Raw genomic sequence first — 20,021 nt, forward strand, 5'->3', positions numbered from 1 at the left:
TGTCACCAGTGAATATGCACCAGGACAAATAGGTGAAGTATTATTAGACAATTTTATAAGGATGACGAGTGCAGTGCTGATGACCAGAAGTAGAATGACCAGGGGGCTCTAGGGAATGTAAGTGGCCTGGTCAGACCATAGTGAGGGTTACTGAAAGGTTACTGGATCAGACGTTGTGCGATCACCATCATGTGCTGTACCAACAGCAACTTTGTTAGTACTACATCCAGGGACGTCTTGATATATTGACAGCTTGTCAATGTGGGTACCTGCGTGTTCCTGCAATCATACAATCACATGTTCATCAACCATTCAGTAATCTGCACTATAGTCTGATATGACCATAAGGAGGGTTGTAACATACCAATAACTCCTAATAGCAGATCATTTCTAATAAAATCAGGCCAGGTTTGCAAGATCATATATTATATTCTCCAATAATCTCCCACCTGGAAGAGGCTTAGTAGATCAGATCCTATATACAAATGTATTGTATGGTTTCCTTAGCAACCATGTATAGATATGGTGGTGTGAGGCTGGGATCCATTGTTTACTGATCCTTGAATACATTTCTATCAGCTCTTTTTCTTTCCTCATAAAACAAAAAGATCAGTGAGGGCATACAGCCCTCCTCCTGCATTAGGCTGTGTTCCCACTTGAGCAGAGAATGGATATTTTTGTCTGTTTTCCGCACATCGCTAAACAGACAGTGAACATCTCCTATTTTATAAATAGGAGCCATTCACGCTTGTCACTCTTGCAACGGATCCGTTGTATTAAGCGGACCGCACTTCTGTGCAGTCCGTGATAATTGCAGGAAGGCAGATGCGTTCCCCCATATAACCTATGGGGGCAATGCATCTACCCTGGGATACAGCCGGACCACGGCGGACCATTGGAGCGGATGCTACACATATACAGAGCTGGTGGAAGGAGGTCTGGTGCCTGAATAGATAATAAACTGACAGCCAATCAGGAACAGTTGTTTAAGCCATGAAAATCTTTATGTCAGTACACACCTTTAATCCACCTTAGGTTCACCTCATCTGAAGGCCAGTGCACCATGGAGGCTGACATTAACGGGCACCTGAAGTGAGAGGGATATGGAGGCTGCCATATTTATTTCCTTTCAAACAATATTGCATGTCTGTCCTGTTGGTCCTCTGCCTCTAATACTTTTAGCCATAGAGCCTGAACAAGCATGCGGATCAGATGTTTCTGACTGAAGTTTGACAGCATTTGCCACATGCTTATTTCAGGTGTGTAATACTACATACTAGTGATACATGAAAGATCAGCAGAATGCCAGACAACTGATATTCTTTAAAGCTAATGGGATCTTTGTTTAAAAAAAAAGAAGCCAGATACTTTTCTAAGGAGAGGGAAGGCTTTGGGTCCTATAAAGTCTTCCTCTCCTGGTGCTCTCGTTCAGGCGGCAGCTCCTCCGTTCAAATCTCCTGTCGCGGGGGACTTCGGAAGTCTTTGGGAGCTGAGTCCTCCCGAAGAAAGGTAGATCCATACTGCGCACGTGCGATTAGGTGATAAAGGGCGCTTGCGCATGCACAGTATTGAGCGGCCAGTCTTCTGGAGCACTCAGGCCCCCGAAAAACTTCCAAAGACTCCCTTCGGCGGCAGAGACCACAGCATTTGACCAAATTGGTTGAATGCTGCTACGGGGGAGCTAGCGCTATAATGGGGACCGGGAGAGGAGCGGGAAGGCTCTATGGAACCCAGAGCCTTCCATCTCCTTAGGTAAGTATCTGGCTTTTTTTTTATGTTGCTTCCCATTCACTTTAAAAGTAAATAAATGTGGCTGGCTGCCTCCATATCTCTCTCACTTTAGCTGTCCTTCAATTGGTGGAGTGGGCAGAATAGTGCTACTCAGTTGTCAGTTACTGTATACACAGTCCATGAGCATGTTCAATGTGATCTATGCTATTATATCCATGATTACTGAACCTTGATCTTTGTAAGAAAACTCGTTCATCAACAATGAAGAAGGACCCAGTTCAGTGTAATAAAGGTAACTCTTAAACTCCAAATGTCGCTTTTTATATTATTTTATATGTACACAACTGGTCATGTATTTTCATAGACGCAGGAAAATGAGTTACAAACTTTTGATGTTACCGCACAAGACCTTCCAAGAGCAGCAAACAGACACATACAAAACGCTAGAAAAGAAGGGTCTCCCCCGCACAGAGCATGCGCCTGCAGAGCACACATGGAGGAGGATCCCCCACAGTGTCACCAGAGCTCCACAAGTCCTTCTACAGTCCAGAGGCTGCACTAATATCACAGAATCCATAATATACCCCACATTCATCATATCTGCAGAGCATAGAAAACCACAGAACTGGAAACAGATCCAGATGATAGGGACAAGCCGTGCTGCCACTGTCCCCAAAGACTCCACTGCCAATACAAGAGTCAGGCTGGAGGTGGCATCAGTTGGTTGTGGCATCAAGAGGGTGCAAGACATGCAGACAACAGCTTAAAGGCCCTCCACTGAACAAGAGTGGCACCATAGGGCAAGGGTCATGCAAAACAGACCAAATGCATAAGACAGAGAAAACAGGCAATTAACTTTGCTTAAAGAAATAAGAAAAGAAAGTGAGAAAGGCGATGTGGTAAACTAAAAGTACAATAGTGAATGGAAGTAAAAAGTAAGGTAATCAGAATGAAATGCATAAAATAATTTCAAATTAAATCAAATGTAACAAAGAGAAGTAATGATTAGGTGAATTAATGATTAGGTGAATTAATGCCCTCTGATCAGTCAATGATTTTCTGAAATAAAGAAGAAGAATAACCAGAAAGAAAGACAAGAAAAAAAAAGAAAAAGAACGAAGGTAGGTATAAAAATGGCAGCATGACTTCAGGTCAGGGTTGGTCCTCTTCATCTTCATCTAGAGATACCACCCCAGAAGAAACCACATCTGAACCTTTCCTACGCAAAGAGAGCATCCCTGATCCTCGATTCATTGAAGGGAAGGAAATAAGCTCATCTTCGCTGGGACTTAAACAGGACTCAGAGAAGGACATAGAATATGAAGAGTCCTCACATTCCAGATCTTGGAGGCGATCATAGGTACCTAGAACTGACTGAGGTTTGATGAGCAATGACTCTTCAGCCAACTGAGCTGGAGACCCCAACAGCAGCTGTTCCTCATCTAGGCTGCACAGGCTGGAGCACAGAGTCTCAGGAGACAGGGTACGTGACGAGTCACTATCACAGCAGCATATACGTGATGACAGCAAATCCTTCTGTAGAGGACTTAGAAAATCTGCGGGAACGAAATAAAGACTTCAGTCACATACTAAAAGAAGTGCCTGCTGGTTCCAGCCAGAGGTACAGTATATCACTTCAACACATCATAAGGGAATAGAAAGCATGTTTACATACCTGATAAATGAGCATTCACACAACAACTTGCATTTACCATGGTTATGAAAGAGGACAAAGAGGGTTTATTATCACACCTAAAGTCTTGTACACATGTATGAAGACTGTTGCTCATAGGGATCAGGACTTTGATCCCCTAGGTGAAAATGTGAGGCCGCAAGCCTGCAGGCTAGCGACGTGATCTGTTTCTATGGAGGAAGGGCGATGGGGCAATGGCATGGTGCACATCAAAGAGGTAAGGAGAAGAACAATGGCTTCAACCTGCGCTCGGACAAAATGCTCCAGCAGTCTGTACCTCTCGCTGATACATTGGGACCGCCGTACACACCATAGATTCTCATCAGAGGTGTCCCCGAGCAGCCCTCTCCATTGAGAACCATTTAGCATGTGTGCAAAGCCTTACTGATATTTAGGGTTAGATGTATTTTTCATCAAACTGCATCTCAGACCTTTTTCAGGCACATACATGTGAATTGTGTTTCAAAACATTGCTGCATAAAAAAAAGGCTAAAAACATTTAATACTTGCACCTACAACTGTAAAAGAGTCAGTTTTCTTGGCAAAAAATATCATCTAGGGGAATAAAATTTGACTTGCTGTCAGGAGTCTGAAGTAATTAGCTCAAACCTTTGAAGTGAGTGGAAAAATAAACACTGGGTGATATCTGCAGTCTTTGCACCTACAGTTGTTCTTATTATGTACCAGTAATCCCCTGATTCTTCACATAATTAGCCTACACGCATGCGCACCTGCCGCAGAGCTGCCATGCCCAATACCTGCCGCAGAATGCATGCAAGAGTGTGCGCACCCCCTCCCCTCTCTACCCCTCCGCCACCTCGAACACAGTAGTTGGCAGTTGTAATATGCACGCACAGCTCTGCGTCCACACTATGCATATAACAACTGCTTTTTAAGCTTTTTAGATATATAGATTATGCCCATGCCTGAAACAGTTACCAACATTTATACTTACCTGAGGCTTCCTCCAGCCCCCTGTACACTGTGGGCTCCCGTGCTGTCCTACCGGGGCCACTCCATTCTATCGCAGTCTGCTGCATGCACAGCCCTAGCTGAGACCGGGAGCACTGTGTGCAGTCTTCATAAACTGCGCATGTGCAGATCGCTCCTGACTACAGCAGCACGATCAGGGATGCACGTGGCCGGAACTGTGCATGAGCAGTGGAGGGTGACTGGGCAAGTCTGGGGATTTACCAGATCATACTGTGGGAGAATGGAGCAGCCTTGGAGGATGCCCAGGGAGCTCACAGTCTACAGGGGGCTGGTGAAAGCCCCAGGTAAGTATAAATACTTTTATATGTTTCAACTGGGGTACACTTTAAATGTGTAGGGCCTGGCAATCAGTGAAGAAAATGATTTACATATTATAAGCAGAGCCGGATTAAGACCACACAGGGCCCCAAGCAGAGCAATATATTTAGGGCCCCCCTCCTCAGCCACCCGGTTGAAAGGATGTCCCTGCAGTATAGGTAGTCAAATGTCCCCCTACTATAGGTAGTAGCCAGATGTCCCCCCTGAATAGATAGTGAGACAACCCCCCAGTAAAGGTAGCCAGATGTTCCCCCTGTATATGTAACCAGGTGACTCCCCCCTATTGGTAGCCAGATGACCCTCCAGTACAGCCAGCGGTCACCCCCCCCCCCCCCAGTATAGGTAGCCAGATGGGGAGGGTGGGGGTCTCTATACACCAGGGAACTGTATAGGGGAGGGAGGACCACTAGACACCAGAGAACTTTATAAGGGAGGAATGTGACCAGTAGACATTGAGGTAGGCCTGCGACTACTCCCGTGTACAATTTTGGCCATTGTCTAGGCCCCAGTGTACAATTTTGGCCCGCGTCTAGGTTCCAGTGTACAATTTTGGCCCACGACTAGGTCTCATTATACAATTTCGGCCCACTTTGTAGTTGAGTTTACAACTCCTGGTCTAAATGATTTTATATTATGGAAGAAAAGTTAACTACAGATGTACCTGAATCCTTCCTGGCTAGCAAGCAGCTTCTGATGTTTGAATGCTGGATTGAACTGGACAGAAATCACAAAGATAACATTAGTTTTTCCAGCCCCCAGCCTGTGCCTGACAGCTTTACAAGCTAAGAAGAGGGGGGAGGAGGATACAGAAGGGAGAGAAACACTGTGTGTTTTATCTAGGTTACAGAGAGCATTCCTACAGATTTTGTTTTTAACGGACCATAAAGAGTTACATGAACGGGGCAATAAATCTTTTTTCGGGCCACGGGGCCCTTGACCTTTTACTAGATCAAAGCAACTGCCTCTGTTGCCTGGTGGATAATCCGGCTCTGATTATAAGCATTGCATGTGTGTGAGATCACTTGCCTGCAGGCTGAGATTGGTCCACTGAAGACTGCAGATCCTCATCATAGGAATCGTCTGTAGAATCCTCTCCATCAATTGATGACCAGGCACGGAGTTTAGCTTCCGCTATAGCAAACTGCTCAGCTACTCCTGGTGATGTAAGCAAGACAAAAGAGGCACAGGAACAGCAGACAGCAAAAGTATGAGGTGCAAGAGAACATAAACCCAAGAAGTGAATAGCCAAACGTGCGGGTATGTAGCATTTAGCAGAAAGAGGTGTGGAAAAGGCAACACGTGGAAAGCAAAACGATCACACCAAAAGGAACAAAACAAGCATTAAAACAACATGGTCCAAAAAAAAAGGTGGCATAGAAGTTGGTGAGGAATTGTGGTGTTTGATTAATTAATAAAACAATCAGGAAGATATAAAAGAGAGTAACAAAAAAAAAAGAAAGCTCCCATGAGGGCAGCAGCAAGAGAGTTGCACCGAGAGATAGAGAATAAAAAATAAGCAAACAGAAGAGAAAGAGGACATGAAGAGGGACACGTGAACAACAGGGAGAGATACAAAGTGAATAAAAAATATACTTGTACATTTTCCCAGCTATTAGCTCTGCTTCTTTCTCACCTGCAGCAAACCTGGCCTCCTGTTCTCCCTCACTCAGGTGCGAGTATGAATTAAAGTGAGTCTCCAGAGCTGCAGGAGAATCACTGGGTTTGCTCCAGCCTTTCCACTCAATCAGATGAGCCACACGTCCCTGAGCCATGGCTGTAGGCTTGGTCACATGATCCTTCACCACCTGTGAGATTCCTGCCATGTGGAAAGAAGACAGGGCTCAGGTGTCTAATTATGTACAGACGTCTAATAGTGTTTGTATACATCTATTTACAGCTATTTATGACTGTGTGTTGGAAAGGCCACATGAGTGCATGTACTTACTGCTTGCTTTTCCAGCATATACATCGGTCCTAACGCAAGGGATAAGGAATAGCTGACCTACATTTCCTTTGAACCTCATACAAACGTCCTAAAGCAAGCAAAACCGATCTATCTTCTTCACAGTGACTTGCATTGGTTTATCACTCAGCCCATTTGAAGCTTTTTCCGTCTTCCAGCTAAGAAACAGGTGGAATTTTCCTTGTTCCTTGACAACCGTCTCCATGGTGCAACTGCCAGAACTGTTTTCTTTACAATAATTTTGCAAACAGCTATCTAATTTTCCTGTCAGCAGGTGCAGCCAGTCATAAAATATAATCAGGATGGCAGTTTGGACAATTACGAAAATTGTGTCTGAAAAGTGTTCAGGACTCTTTACAACTGTCTGCATTCACTACCAGAGAAGATCAGAACGTGGCAGCTTCCATAATCACACAGATGTTTCCCGTGCAAGAAATCCATTTCAGTAAGCTTACAGCAAAATGCAGTAAGCCATAGCAACCAAATAACATTCATTTGCCGTCATTGCTCTAAACTGATCAAAAGTAAAATATGATTGGTTGCCACAAATTCATGTATTTCACAATTTAAATTTCTTTCTAATGGCTTCGCTTATGTGCGCAAATGTTTGTATTTGATCTGCACTGCTGTAGTACTCTGGACAGATCTTAAAGGGTACCTGAACGGACATGTGACATCACGAGATAAACGTGTATGTACAGAGCCAAGCAAGTGTGACATGGCTGTCCCCTGCAGAGTGTCGACGGTGATCCGATCAGTGATTGGCTAACGGGAGGAGGGAGGGCGGGGATGGGATAAAATAAATAAGTAAAACTATTAAAAAATAAAAAAAATTTATAAAAAAATATATATATACACTAGGGGAGCGATCAGACCCCATCAACAGAGAGCTCTGTTGGTGGGGAGAAAAGGGGAGGGGTGGGGGGATCACTTGTGTGCTGTGTTGTGCAGCCCTGCAGCTTGGCCTTAAAGCTGCAGTGGCCTATTTTACAAAAAATGGCCTGGTCTTTAGGGGGGTAAATCCTGTGGTCCTGAAGTGGTTAAAGGCAGGACTTTAATTAATGATATTTTATGAAACAGTGTCATCACCCAGCTAAGCCCAAAATGAATTGTGCGTGCTGGTGACGTTACCTGACGAACGCATCGATACGCCGAAACACGTCGTGACGTCATCAGCACATGTTTCAGCACCATGGCGGGCACCTTTATATCTCCTTTCCACCAGGACCCAGACCATTACTGGCCATAGCCGTTCCCAGGTTACCACCGTTGGTTGCTGCTGAGAGGGCTCGCAAGCCCAGATATGCGCATGTATCTTCTTATCTAGTAAGTGCAATTCGTTTTGCGCATGTTTTAATGATTAAAGGATAACACACTACGAAGCCCTTAATTAACCCTGGCAAATTCAAAGCAAAACTTGCTTATAGGTAATGGGCGATGCTCCCCTGCGTTAGTACTGGTCAAGTGTGAATCAGGGCTGTGGTCACAGCTTTCACTCACCCAGTAGCTGCAGCATGGGAAAAGGAGGGAAAGGCTGCAAGCAGCTTCAGCTGATTTGGCATTGTTGTCTGTCCACCACATTGCTTCTATACACTGCTTATTTTCACTTATATCTAATTCCTGTTAGAATTTGCTTTGTTAATTTTTGTGTTTAGTCTGGCTTTAACATGTGTTTCAGCTCCACTTGGTTTAGGTTTTAAGATCAATGTTTTCAGTTGCAGCCCGATTCCCATGTTTGAAGAATTAAGCGGGTGACTATTCAAACACCACTGAAACACTACATGTACTGCAACATCCATGTACACACAGCCTAAGCATTTTTATTACTTTCAAGGAAAATGTAGACATTAAGACTGTAATAAATGAAATAGGGCTTTTTATGAAGCAACATAAATAGCTATCATATGAAATGGCAGGAAGTATGGGCAGTGCTAGTCTGTACTGTACATTCTCACTGCAACCTTGCAATAAAGGGAACTACCTCTGGTTTGGTTGAACCCAGGAATTTGGTATCTCCGTGGTCACAGCTTCAGGGTTTGTTGGATAGACCTGCAGAGCCTGGAGGTGCCCACAATGGGGTCAATTCATAAAAGGCTGTGCGGTAAAAAAAATCTGGTGGGGAAAATACTGCATTCGGGATTTTAGACTTTTGTGTGCTAATTCATAAACATTTTCACAGATGTGATAGAAATGCAGTGATTTACCGAACTAAACTGTCGGTAACATGAGAAGAGTAGCTGGCTGAGTTGTTACATTTCTCCGTGCAGAGACAGCATTACAATAAAAGAGGCATCACAACTTCAATGTAGATGTGGATGTTTTGTTATACTGCCTCTTCTTGCCCTGAATCTGCTCTGAATCTATTAGTCTTTCTAAAAAATCTATTTAATTGCCACAGCTTAGAAGAACTTTAAGAAACTTTACACATGCCATGCTTTGTGATGTGAAATACACATCTTAAAAGCAGGAACCCAAGAGGTTAAACACACAGGCTAAGGTATTCAGGGGAAGCCTTGTTTGTTCTTCTCTTGCTGCTGCTGCCTGGGATGAGATCTCACTGCTTCTGCTTGTGAGTCTCCATTATCGCTCTCTTATCACCTCTTCAAAGCAGGCGGTATTCTTCTGTGCCATTACCACCTGCTCTAATCTTTATGAATTGACATTTACTGAAATGTGTTGAGTTAATTTACCTCACTGCTTGGGAATTTCAGATTTTAAAGGGATACTTAAGTGAAGGGGGGAAAACGAGTTTAACTCACCTGGGGCTTTCCTCAGCCCCCTGCAGCCGATCGGTGCCCTCGCAATCCCGCTCTGATGCTCCTGGACCCGCCGGCGGGGACTTCCGGTTTCGCCGTCACCGGCCGACAGGCATGGGAACGCGAGTGATTCTCCGCGTTCCCAGCCATAATATCGCCCCCTATGCTGCTATTGTGGCCAGGAGGCCGCAATAGCAGCATGGGGGGCGATATTATGGCTGGGAACGGCACGCGGAGAATCACTCGCGTTCCCATGCCTGTCGGCCGGTGACAGCGAAACCGGAAGTCGCCGCCGGCGGGTCCAGGAGCATCAGAGCGGGATTGCGAGGGCACCGATCGGCTGCAGGGGGCTAAGGAAAGCCCCAGGTGAGTTAAAATAATTTTTCCCCCTTCACTTAAGTATCTTTTTAATGCGGTAACTGCTTTTATGTATTGACATTTTCCTAAGTGCTCGGTAAAGGCAGCTGTTTTCTGCATTACCGAATGTAGTAATGCTTTTATGAATCGACCCCAATGTCCTTGAATATTTGTTGATTGCCAGTGGACTTCTTAGTTGTCGAGATGAAGTATAGGTAACGCCATAAATGACACACAACCTCTATCATGGCAGTTGGAGGTTTTGTGCTTTATACAGGTTGAACTTGGTGCTTCTTTACATCCATGTAAGGGCTGCACTATTCAATGATCAAACACCATTAGACAGCCTCATAGAATTCTATGGGGAAATCAACCATCTAATGATGTGCACATTAGACGCCCTCTGACATGATGTACATAGAAGCACCAATCCCAGCATTATCAAAGCAACATAAATCCCAGTGGCATGGAGGAGCACAGCTTCACCGCTCATTGATCAATGCTAGAAGGTATTTTGCATCTTCTTTTGTGTAAACTCACCATGCAGAGAGGAGCGAGCAAGGGCAGTGATTTCATGGATAGTGAGGGCTCTTCGAGACTTGGGTAACATTTCACCAGTATCTTCAGCATGTAACTGAGACAAAAGAAAGACAGTGTAAGCCAGGCAGCAGAGATTCTACTACCACAGGGTGCGGTAGCATGTGACAAGCTGTATACAGGAGCATGAGGAGCAAAAATAACATGCATTACAGGGATCTTCCTATTGCCAACAAGCAAAAGCTGCAAATATTGATTTGCTATATGGTATGCGAATATTCTGCTAAGACACTTTCTGCTGGAACACATCTAAGAGTGTAGGCCTTATCATTCTACATCTAGAATAATGTACATTAAGGCTCAACAAGTCCTGGACAGCAGTCTCCATAGAGACTGGCGCTAAGGCAATAAGGTTATTCCTGCTTTCCGGAGAAGAATCATGACCTTTTCTCATTTGCACAGAGAACTTAAACTAAAGATGGCCATTATTACGGTTTTCCTCTCCTTAATATATTGTCTTATGCAATCTGAGAAGAGAAATATAGATTTTCTGCTTTGGTAAAGCAAATAAAATATATATATATATATATATATATATATATATATATATATATATATATATATATATATATATACACACACACATATTAGTGCCAAATATAGCTTAATAAGTTTGGGGGATTTATAATTGTGTGTAGTGAAAGCAAAGAATTTTGCTTTTAATATCATTTAGCAAATTTGCCTTAAAAATTAAATTTTCAATGAACTTTGCCATTTACAACATGCATTACCATTAGAAGGGATCAGAGTAATATTCACCTACCGATGCAAATCCCTACTGACTCGAGAAGTGGAAGCCATGCTAACAAATTAAATCCACTAACTCCCAAACAATTAGCCAGCAGCTGTGCTAAGTAATTGGCTGTCAGCTTAATAATTGATAACTAGTGTCTTTAATCTTCTACGGTGATTTCCACTTCCTGTGTCTGTAAAGATTTGCATGTTAGATGGAATTTCCCATCACGCCTACCAAGCAAGTATCTCGGAACAAACACGACCATAAGGTTTTGATGCATCTTTTTTGTTTGGGAAGGTTTAGGTACAGTTGCTCTCCATGGTGCTATTTCAGTTTTTTTCTTTCACAGAATGTGCACTGGAAGATATTTTTTCAGTGCAACCTCCACCTCTAGTTTAGCCTCCCATTTTTTAAATACATGTGATAAGAAATTTGCATAAATTTAGTAATGTGCAAGGTCTTATTAACTGTATGCTTGTGCTTTTTGTAATGACTATTTTGAAAGTACCTGTCTGGTAACATCCAATAGCTCCTTACTGCCAGCACAGTGGGTGATCCTTTGTCAGCACACAGGAAATCTACTGCCCCAGCCCACCTCCTCCCACTGCTGAGAGAGATTAACTGTTTATGGCCAGCACTGTAATTACAGTTCAGCAGTTCCTCCCTGCTCAGTGTGTAATAAAGCATGTAATCCTTCCCACACACACACCCCAGTGTATTTATAAAAGCCATGAGCACCTCTCATCACCCTGCCCTGCATGCAATAATAACCCATTTCTCGCTTCTCTTTTACTTAGCTTTTTTTATTACGCACACTGTGGAGAGTGTGAGAAGGGTAAATACTTTGTTAGGCACTTAGCAGGAAGGAACAAGACAGGAATTGATGAAGAGACTCTGCAGAGATGTGATATATTCCACACAATACGCATGAAGAAAAACACCAGCTTGAACTAGTGTGTGTCCCCAACATAATACAGTTAAGTCTTAGGATTCACAATTCAAGGTTCCTCTGCTTCCATAAAGTATTCCTTTAGATTGACTCCTTTGTCAGCTCACTGGTCATTGGTCCTGATGAGGGGCAGGTGGTTGCACCCATGTTGTGATCGATGTAGATGTGCAGTGGTCAGTAGCCATTGCTATTACACCAGTTTCAGAAGGGGTGTCCCAGGTAGCCCCTTTCACAGGACACCCAGCCCCTTATCATATTAACCCTTATTTATATTACATTTCAAAAGCTTTATTGAATTTTTTTTCAGAAACATTTGCCCAAAGCAAACTATCAATGTTTGTACACATGAGGCTGCACAGATATTTTGTTTAACGTGCAACTGCAGTTCTAGAAATAGTGCAATGCTAATTTCAAGTCAGGCAGAATCAGCCTGTTATCATAAGAAATTGGTTTTCTTCGATTTTGCAGTTCTTTTTCACAAACTGCTATGCATGTACTCTGCCCTTGGCTAGCTCATCCAGTATCCAAAAGCTCTGCATGTAATAAGTCAAAGCAAGAATGTAAGTACCAATCACATTTATCCACATTAAACATTTTGAAAGAGTCTCTCGGCAGATCTAGGGACACTTAAATTACATATGCATCACAAATGACAAATCAAAGTCTCACAAATCTATCACTTGATCAAACACACACACGTTTGTTCATGAATTCTAGAAAGAGAAGGATGCAAGCTAAGACATATCCCTCCCAGAAGAGCAGTGACATGAGCAGGAGGAAGCAAGCTAAGGCACATCCATCCAGAAGAGCAGTGACATGAGCAGGAGGAAGCAAGCTAAGGCACATCCATCCAGAAGAGCAGTGACATGAGTAGGAAGAAGCAAGCTAAGGTTCATCTATCCAGAAGAGCAGTGACATGAGCAGGAGGGCGCAAGCTAAGGCTCCTCCTTCCAGGAAAGCAGTGACATGAGCAGGAGGAAGCAAGCTAAGGCACATCCATCCAGAAGAGCAGTGACATGAGCAGGAGGAAGCAAGCTAAGGCACATCCATCCAGAAGAGCAGTGACATGAGTAGGAAGAAGCAAGCTAAGGTTCATCTATCCAGAAGAGCAGTGACATGAGCAGGAGGGCGCAAGCTAAGGCTCCTCCTTCCAGGAAAGCAGTGACATGAGCAGGAGGAAGCAAGCTAAGGCACATCCATCCAGAAGAGCAGTGACATGAGCAGGAGGAAGCAAGCTAAGGCTCATCCATCCAGAAGAGCAGTGACATGAGCAGGAGGAAGCAAGCTAAGGCTCATCTATCCAGAAGAGCAGTGACATGAGCAGGAGGAAGCAAGCTAAGGCACATCCATCCAGAAGAGCAGTGACATGAGCAGGAGGAAGCAAGCTAAGGCTCATCCATCCAGAAGAGCAGTGACATGAGCAGGAGGAAGCAAGCTAAGGCACATCCATCCAGAAGAGCAGTGACATGAGCAGGAGGAAGCAAGCTAAGGCTCATCCATCCAGAAGAGCAGTGACATGAGCAGGAGGAAGCAAGCTAAGGCTCATCTATCCAGAAGAGCAGTGACATGAGCAGGAGGGAGCAAGCTAAGGCTCCTCCTTCCAGGAAAGCAGTGACATGAGTGGGAGGAAGCAAGCTAAGGCTCCTCCCTCCAGGACAGCAGCAACATGAGTAGGAGGAAGCAAGCATGAGGTACCCTGACCAGACGTCCCGTTTTACCTGGGACACGTCCCATGTTCAGGGTCCCCTGTCCCAGGCTGCAATGTGTCCCAGGTTATGTCCCACTTTTGGCCGCCGGGTGTTCCAGCCAATGGACTCTGTGGCCGTATGAGGTAATGCTTGCGGAGTTAAAGTAATAATTTTCTACTGAATTTCATGTGTCAGAGGTAGCGGTAGTTGCATTAGTTGCATTTCATTTGTTGGAGGTAATGGTTATTGCAATTCATGTGTCAGAGGTAACAGTTGCTGCAGTTATTATTTAATGGCCATGGAGACTACATTTGCTACTGTGGGGTTATTGCTGCAGCCATAGTCAATGTCTAATGTCCCGCCATATCATTATGTATTTATGTAGCACGTGCATCTTCTGCAGCACTTTGCAGGGTACATAGTCATGGCACTGACTGTCTTTAGTGGGGCTCACACTCTAATCCCTACCATAGTCTTAGTCTAATGTCCTACCATATTATTAGGTGATTGACTGGTTGGATAGGTCAACTCTCCCTAAGCGGATTGGTCAGCTCTCCCTGTTTACCTGTTTATCAGAGCGGTATGGAAGAATAAATCGTTCTGTGCCCATAAAGCACACCTCTTTCACCCTTCTGGCCCGCCCTTGTATCCAATTTACCTCCTTCTCTGCCTCTCAGATCTCGCACATGTGCACCTGCGGCGCTTCACTACAGTCCTCTGAAGCGAGATATGAGAGGCGGTAACAGGATAGGGTGTATCATCCAGCATCAATGACACCCAGCATATAAGACAACCCCTGACTTTGCAGAACATTTTCAAGGGTTAAAAAGTAGTCTTATACGCCAGAATATACTGCATTTATATAGCACTGACATCTTCTGCAGCATTTTAAAGAGTACACAATCATGTCAATGGACTGACATCCATGATGCAAATCTCCCATTTCACCACATCATTGTGGGAACAATGCTTTTTCTTATGCGTTTTGGGAACATTGCCTAATTACCTTTAGGGTCACTTTGTCTATTTGTGTTTTGGGAGGAAACTCTGGCCCGCTGCCTCAGAGTTACATTACAGTTCGCTCCACCCACACCATGTCATGAACACACCCATTTTTCTACCACGGTCATGGACACGCTCATTTCTTGTTCCAGGTTAAGCCTAGAAAAATCTGGTCACTGTACAGAAGGAAGCAAGCTAAGGCTCATCCTTCCAGTAGAGCAGTGACATGAGTAGGAGGAAGCAAGCTAAGGCTCATCCTTCCAGGAGAGCAGTGACATGAGCAGGAGGAAGCAAGCTAAGGCTCATCCGTCCAAGACAGCAGTGACATGAGCAGGAGGAAACTAGCTAAGGCACATCCTTCCAGGAGAGCAGTGACATGATTAGGAGGAAGCAAGCTAAGGCTCATCCTTCTAGGAGAGCAGTGACATGAGCAGGAGGAAGCAAGCTAAGGCTCATCCTTCCAGGAGAGCAGAGACATGATAAGGAGGAAGCAAGCTAAGGCTCATCCTTCCAGGAGAGCAGAGACATGATTAGGAGGAAGCAAGCTAAGGCTCATCCATCCAGAAAAGCAGTGACATGAGCAGGAGGAAACAAGCTTAGGCACATCCATCCAGGAGAGCAGTGACATGAGCAGGAGGAAGCAAGCTAAGGCTCATCTATCCAGAAGAGCAGTGACATGAGCAGGAGGAAGCAAGCTAAGGCTCATCTATCCAGAAGAGCAGTGACATGATTAGGAGGAAGCAAGCTAAGGCTCATCCTTCCAGGAGAGCAGAGACATGATTAGGAGGAAGCAAGCTAAGGCTCATCCATCCAGAAAAGCAGTGACATGAGCAGGAGGAAACAAGCTTAGGCACATCCATCCAGGAGAGCAGTGACATGAGCAGGAGGAAGCAAGCTAAGGCTCATCTATCCAGAAGAGCAGTGACATGAGCAGGAAGAAGCAAGCTAAGGCTCCTCCTTCCAGGAGAGCAGTGACATGAGTGGGAGGAAGCAAGCTAAGGCACCTCCCTCCAGGAGAGCAGTGACATGAGTAGGAGGAAGCAAGCTAAGGCTCATCCATTCAGGAGAGCAGTGACATGAGTAGGAGGAAGCAAGCTAAGGCTCCTCCTTCCAGGGGAGCAGTGACATGAGTGGGAGGAAGCAAACTAAGGCTCCTCCTTCCAGGAGAGCAGTGACATAAGTGGGAGGAAGCAAACTAAGGCTTCTCCTTCCAGGAGAGCAGTGACATGAGTAGGAAGAAGCAAGCTAAGGCACCTCCCTCCAGGAGAGCAGTGACATGAGTAGGAGGAAGCAAACTAAGGCTCCTCCTTCCAGGAGAGCAGTGACATGAGTGGGAGGAAGCAAACTAAGGCACATCCTTCCAGGAGAGCAGTGACATGAGCAGGAGGAAGCAAACTATGGCTCATCCTTTCAGTAGAGCAGTGACATGAGCAAGAGGAAGCAAGCTAAGGCACATCCTTCCAGGAGAGCAGTGATATGAGCAGGAAGAAGCAAGCTAAGGAGAGCAGTGACATGAGCAGGAAGAAGCAGTGTCAGCTAGGAACCAGCTTTAAAGTGTCATACGGTAAGTTAACATCAATGTATGGAAGGTATCACCCTTCCAGATGGCTCCATATGGTATCAAAGACTGTAAAAGATTTTCAGTTTAACAGTAAAGGGTATGTATAAATGACCCTGTTGCGCCCTTTACTTTGCCAATGAGAATGATAAGGAGTGATGGCATCTAATTGTACAAAGAGACATACAGTAACTGCATGCAGCAATGTGATGTGCTGCCTTATATGCTGTCCAGCACATAACTCTGAAGGTGGTGGGGTGTCCCCATGTCACTTTCCAGGATGTATTTATAGTGTCACTTCCAAGTTTGAAAAGCTAATTGCGTGAGTTAAAATCCTCAGAGTTCTAACATAACATAAAAATAGAACAATGCTGTATTTAAACGTATCATTAATGGAACTGTAATTGTGTTTTAAATGTTATCTATTTTTATCATGAAGGATTGAACTCCATTATGTTTCTAGACCTGATTTTGTAGGAGTAATTTCTATAGGTAGTTGGTGAACTATTCCTAACCATAGACCTTGAAGCAACTGTCAGCTGTTCTTTACAAATTACAATCGAGCTTTAAAGAGGACCTGAACTCTTGCACAGGACAGAAGGAAAACATAGAGAAATGCACACTGGATGTATTTAAAGGGTTTAGCCTGTCTAATTCCCCCTCATTTATGAATAAGCACAAGTTGTAATTTGATCCCTCAGTTGTGTCAGCTCAATGCCTCAGCAGAGAGGCTAATTTGAAAGCACAGGATGTTCACAATATGTCTGCTTCTATGAAAGAAGGAAGTAGAAACACTGCAGATGTATTGCAGGATTTGTATCAGCTGTAACAAATAAATGTTTTTCTGTTGTGTATGTTTTAGAGCAGAGAGGAAGTTATGAGTTCAGGTCCACTATAATGTAATGCACTAATGCTAAAGCCCTGCCTCTGCATCTCTCATTCCTATTTGTGTATGGCGTAGCCAATCACTGGGTGCGAGCATGCAAACCAGTTACATTCAACACATGGTATTCTGATGCTGCCATGGACCCCATGGGATCTATAAGCGGAACAGCACCTAATGTAAAATGTGGGTGAATGGTTAGCTTAACAAATGGCCATGTATGGCTTTTTTGGCTACAGCATTCGGTATGGGCCCCCCTCGACTCTCTATTATATAGGTCAGCACTGGTTTCTTGGCCACATTGTTAAATTTAGATGCCAGTGCTTAGCTAATATATAGCCAAGGGCCAGTTTTTCAGTTTAATGTTTAATTTCAGCACCAGCATTCCGTTATTTATATAGGTGAGTTTCTGCGTTTTGGCTACATCCTGTATTTTGATTAGCAAGCCAGTGCTTAACTGTTACACAGCTCAAGTGCCTAATTACTAGATGACAGGTCCCGGTGTTTAGATTGGCTCCAAGGGGAAGACAACCAAAGGTAAGTTGGAGTGAGGCATTATTTAGGGATCAGGTAGGAAGAGGTACCATAAGTTAAAAAGCTACAGTTAAGAGGTTAGCCAGTGTTTCTCAAACCTGTCCTTGTGACTTTTGCAGGTAACCTCATCTATGCACAGGTGGGGAAATTAGGCTCTCAAGCTAGGTGGATTCCATATAGATTCCATATAGATAAGACACTAATTACCCCACCTGTGCATAGGTGAGGTTGCCTGCAAAACATGCACTGTTAGGGAGTCACAGGTTTGAGAAACACTGGTGTAGGGTCGAGTGCGAGGGGATGGGCATTAGGAAGAGGTCAATGTTGGTGAGAGGTTAGTGTATGGTGTCAGACAGAATAAGAGGATTGGTAAGGGATAGATGACCAAAAGGTGAAGCACTGAAATTGCCAGTGAAAGTACTGTTGCTACACTTACATAATAAATTGCAATTCACCAATACGCTCACAATTCAATATCCTTGTGCCCAAAGTAGCACATACGGTACTTATCCGTTAGCCGGGCGCATCCTCTAGGTGGCGACAAAACTCCACCAGAGTTACATCTTTCCCTACTATCCATGTCGGCCTGGAGGGGGAATAGTAATTAGCGCCACCTGCCGGATGCGCCCGGCTAACGGATAAGTACCGCACATACTGCAATTATAGGCATGTGCAAGTGTGGTCACATGTGGGTTGATATACACATGGTAATTTCAAATTACCATATGTGAATTAGAACCTGCAGTGATGGCATAAAACCTCAAATCAGGTGAGTTACTGTCACATCAGCTTTGATTTGCAGCTCCCGCCTCATTTTGTAGAAGAGTTCTCAATCATTTTTAAGTGAAACTGCAATGACTAAAATGTAAAGGCTGCCATCAGTAGCAAGTCTGGCTGTAAACTGATCCTATGACATGTTGACCAGAACAGGAGTGAGACTGCTGTCAGGGACACCTTGAAGCCCAGGCTTCTGACCATACTAATGCTAACCATACCCTAGTCACCTGATTCTGCAAACTATCACGCTCCCCCCAATCGGATCTTTGCAGTGATCATTTTTCTTACAACTCAATCAGATTCCAGCAGAAAGTTCATCAAACCACCACTAGCTGTGTACTTATCAATGTAGTACAAAGCTACACAGTCATGGGTCCATGTTTTTATACCATGCATTTGGAACTATAATGTGCTATGACTATTCATATGCACTTTTCACTTGGTACAGCTTTCTAATGACATGTTATTGTAATCTCCAGCTCATTTTCCCTGGCTTTGATTGAACTGCTGTATCCGTGCATATTCTGTATATTTCTTCAAAGACTGTAGAGATGATTTTATTTAAATCTATTAAAATGCATTATTATTAAGTTATATGGTTCAAAGTACTTAAAGCAGACCTGAACTCAGAACTTCCTCTCTGCTTTAAAAGATAAGCAACAGCATAATAACCTAAAAACATTTCTTTGTTACAGCTGATACAAATCCTGCAATAAATCTGCAGTTTGTCTACTTCCTGCTTTCATGGAAGCAGACATATAGTTAACATCCTGTGTTTACAAATTAGCTGCTCTGCTGTGGCAGAAGAGATTCTTGAGCTGATACAGCTGAGAAATAAAATTACAGTGAGGGGGATTTACACAGGCTAAACTCTCTAAATACATACCGGGTGCATTTCTTTATGTTTTTCTTCTGTGCTGAGCAGGAGTTCAGGTCCACTTTAACATCACTTGCAACCAACATAGCCTGAAACAATGATTGCCCTTTCCACAGAGCAAAACATGCTGATTGTCAGGTAGCTGAAAAGTGCATATGATTACTGGCCTTTAGTGAGAATCCCAGATGACTGTCTGATCTCCTCTCTCTTATACTGTGTGTTTGGTATATGAAGCCTAATACTAATGATCATACTGCTCCTATTTGGAGAGATCGGCAGCAAGTGAGATGTGTCAGACAGGAGAAGCTCAGATGTTGAGTGGGTGGTGATACGTGCTTCAGTAATGCCACATATGCCATAAAAACATACAAGGCACAGAATCCATCAACTCCAAAAAGTTTCATAAAAATAGATATTTAAAACGAAGTATAAAAATATTATTACTGAAAGCCTTAATTATTTCTATTTGTGCTTTTCACCTTTGCCATTCTATAGGAAATGATTTGTATTTGAAATGAAAGAAAGTTGTATCAGGATTACTGAGCAGAAGAAAAGCTTTTGCTTTTCCTCTGTAAATTCATGCCGCCGATGCAATCATAAATAGGAAAT

The 20,021-nt window shown here is 43.8% G+C and overlaps 1 protein-coding gene across 3 annotated transcripts in view; it reads right to left on the bottom strand.

Annotated features, from left to right (window-relative positions):
• Positions 1 to 2,044: 2,044 nt before the first annotated feature.
• Positions 2,045 to 20,021, bottom strand: part of FAM131A (family with sequence similarity 131 member A) — a 115,486-nt gene continuing 97,509 nt past the window's right edge. For all 3 annotated transcript variants that reach the window (XM_068279359.1, XM_068279358.1, XM_068279357.1), the window contains exons 2-5: positions 10,352 to 10,445; positions 6,369 to 6,551; positions 5,762 to 5,890; positions 2,045 to 3,287 (exon numbers count right to left, since the gene is read on the bottom strand). In XM_068279359.1, coding sequence (XP_068135460.1) covers positions 2,884 to 3,287; positions 5,762 to 5,890; positions 6,369 to 6,551; positions 10,352 to 10,421 — 786 coding nt within the window. In that variant the 5' untranslated portion in view covers positions 10,422 to 10,445 and the 3' untranslated portion in view covers positions 2,045 to 2,883. The remainder of the gene's footprint in view (positions 3,288 to 5,761; positions 5,891 to 6,368; positions 6,552 to 10,351; positions 10,446 to 20,021) is intronic.

This window comes from Hyperolius riggenbachi, chromosome 4 (assembly GCF_040937935.1).
Source record: "Hyperolius riggenbachi isolate aHypRig1 chromosome 4, aHypRig1.pri, whole genome shotgun sequence".
Lineage (NCBI taxonomy): Eukaryota > Metazoa > Chordata > Amphibia > Anura > Hyperoliidae > Hyperolius > Hyperolius riggenbachi.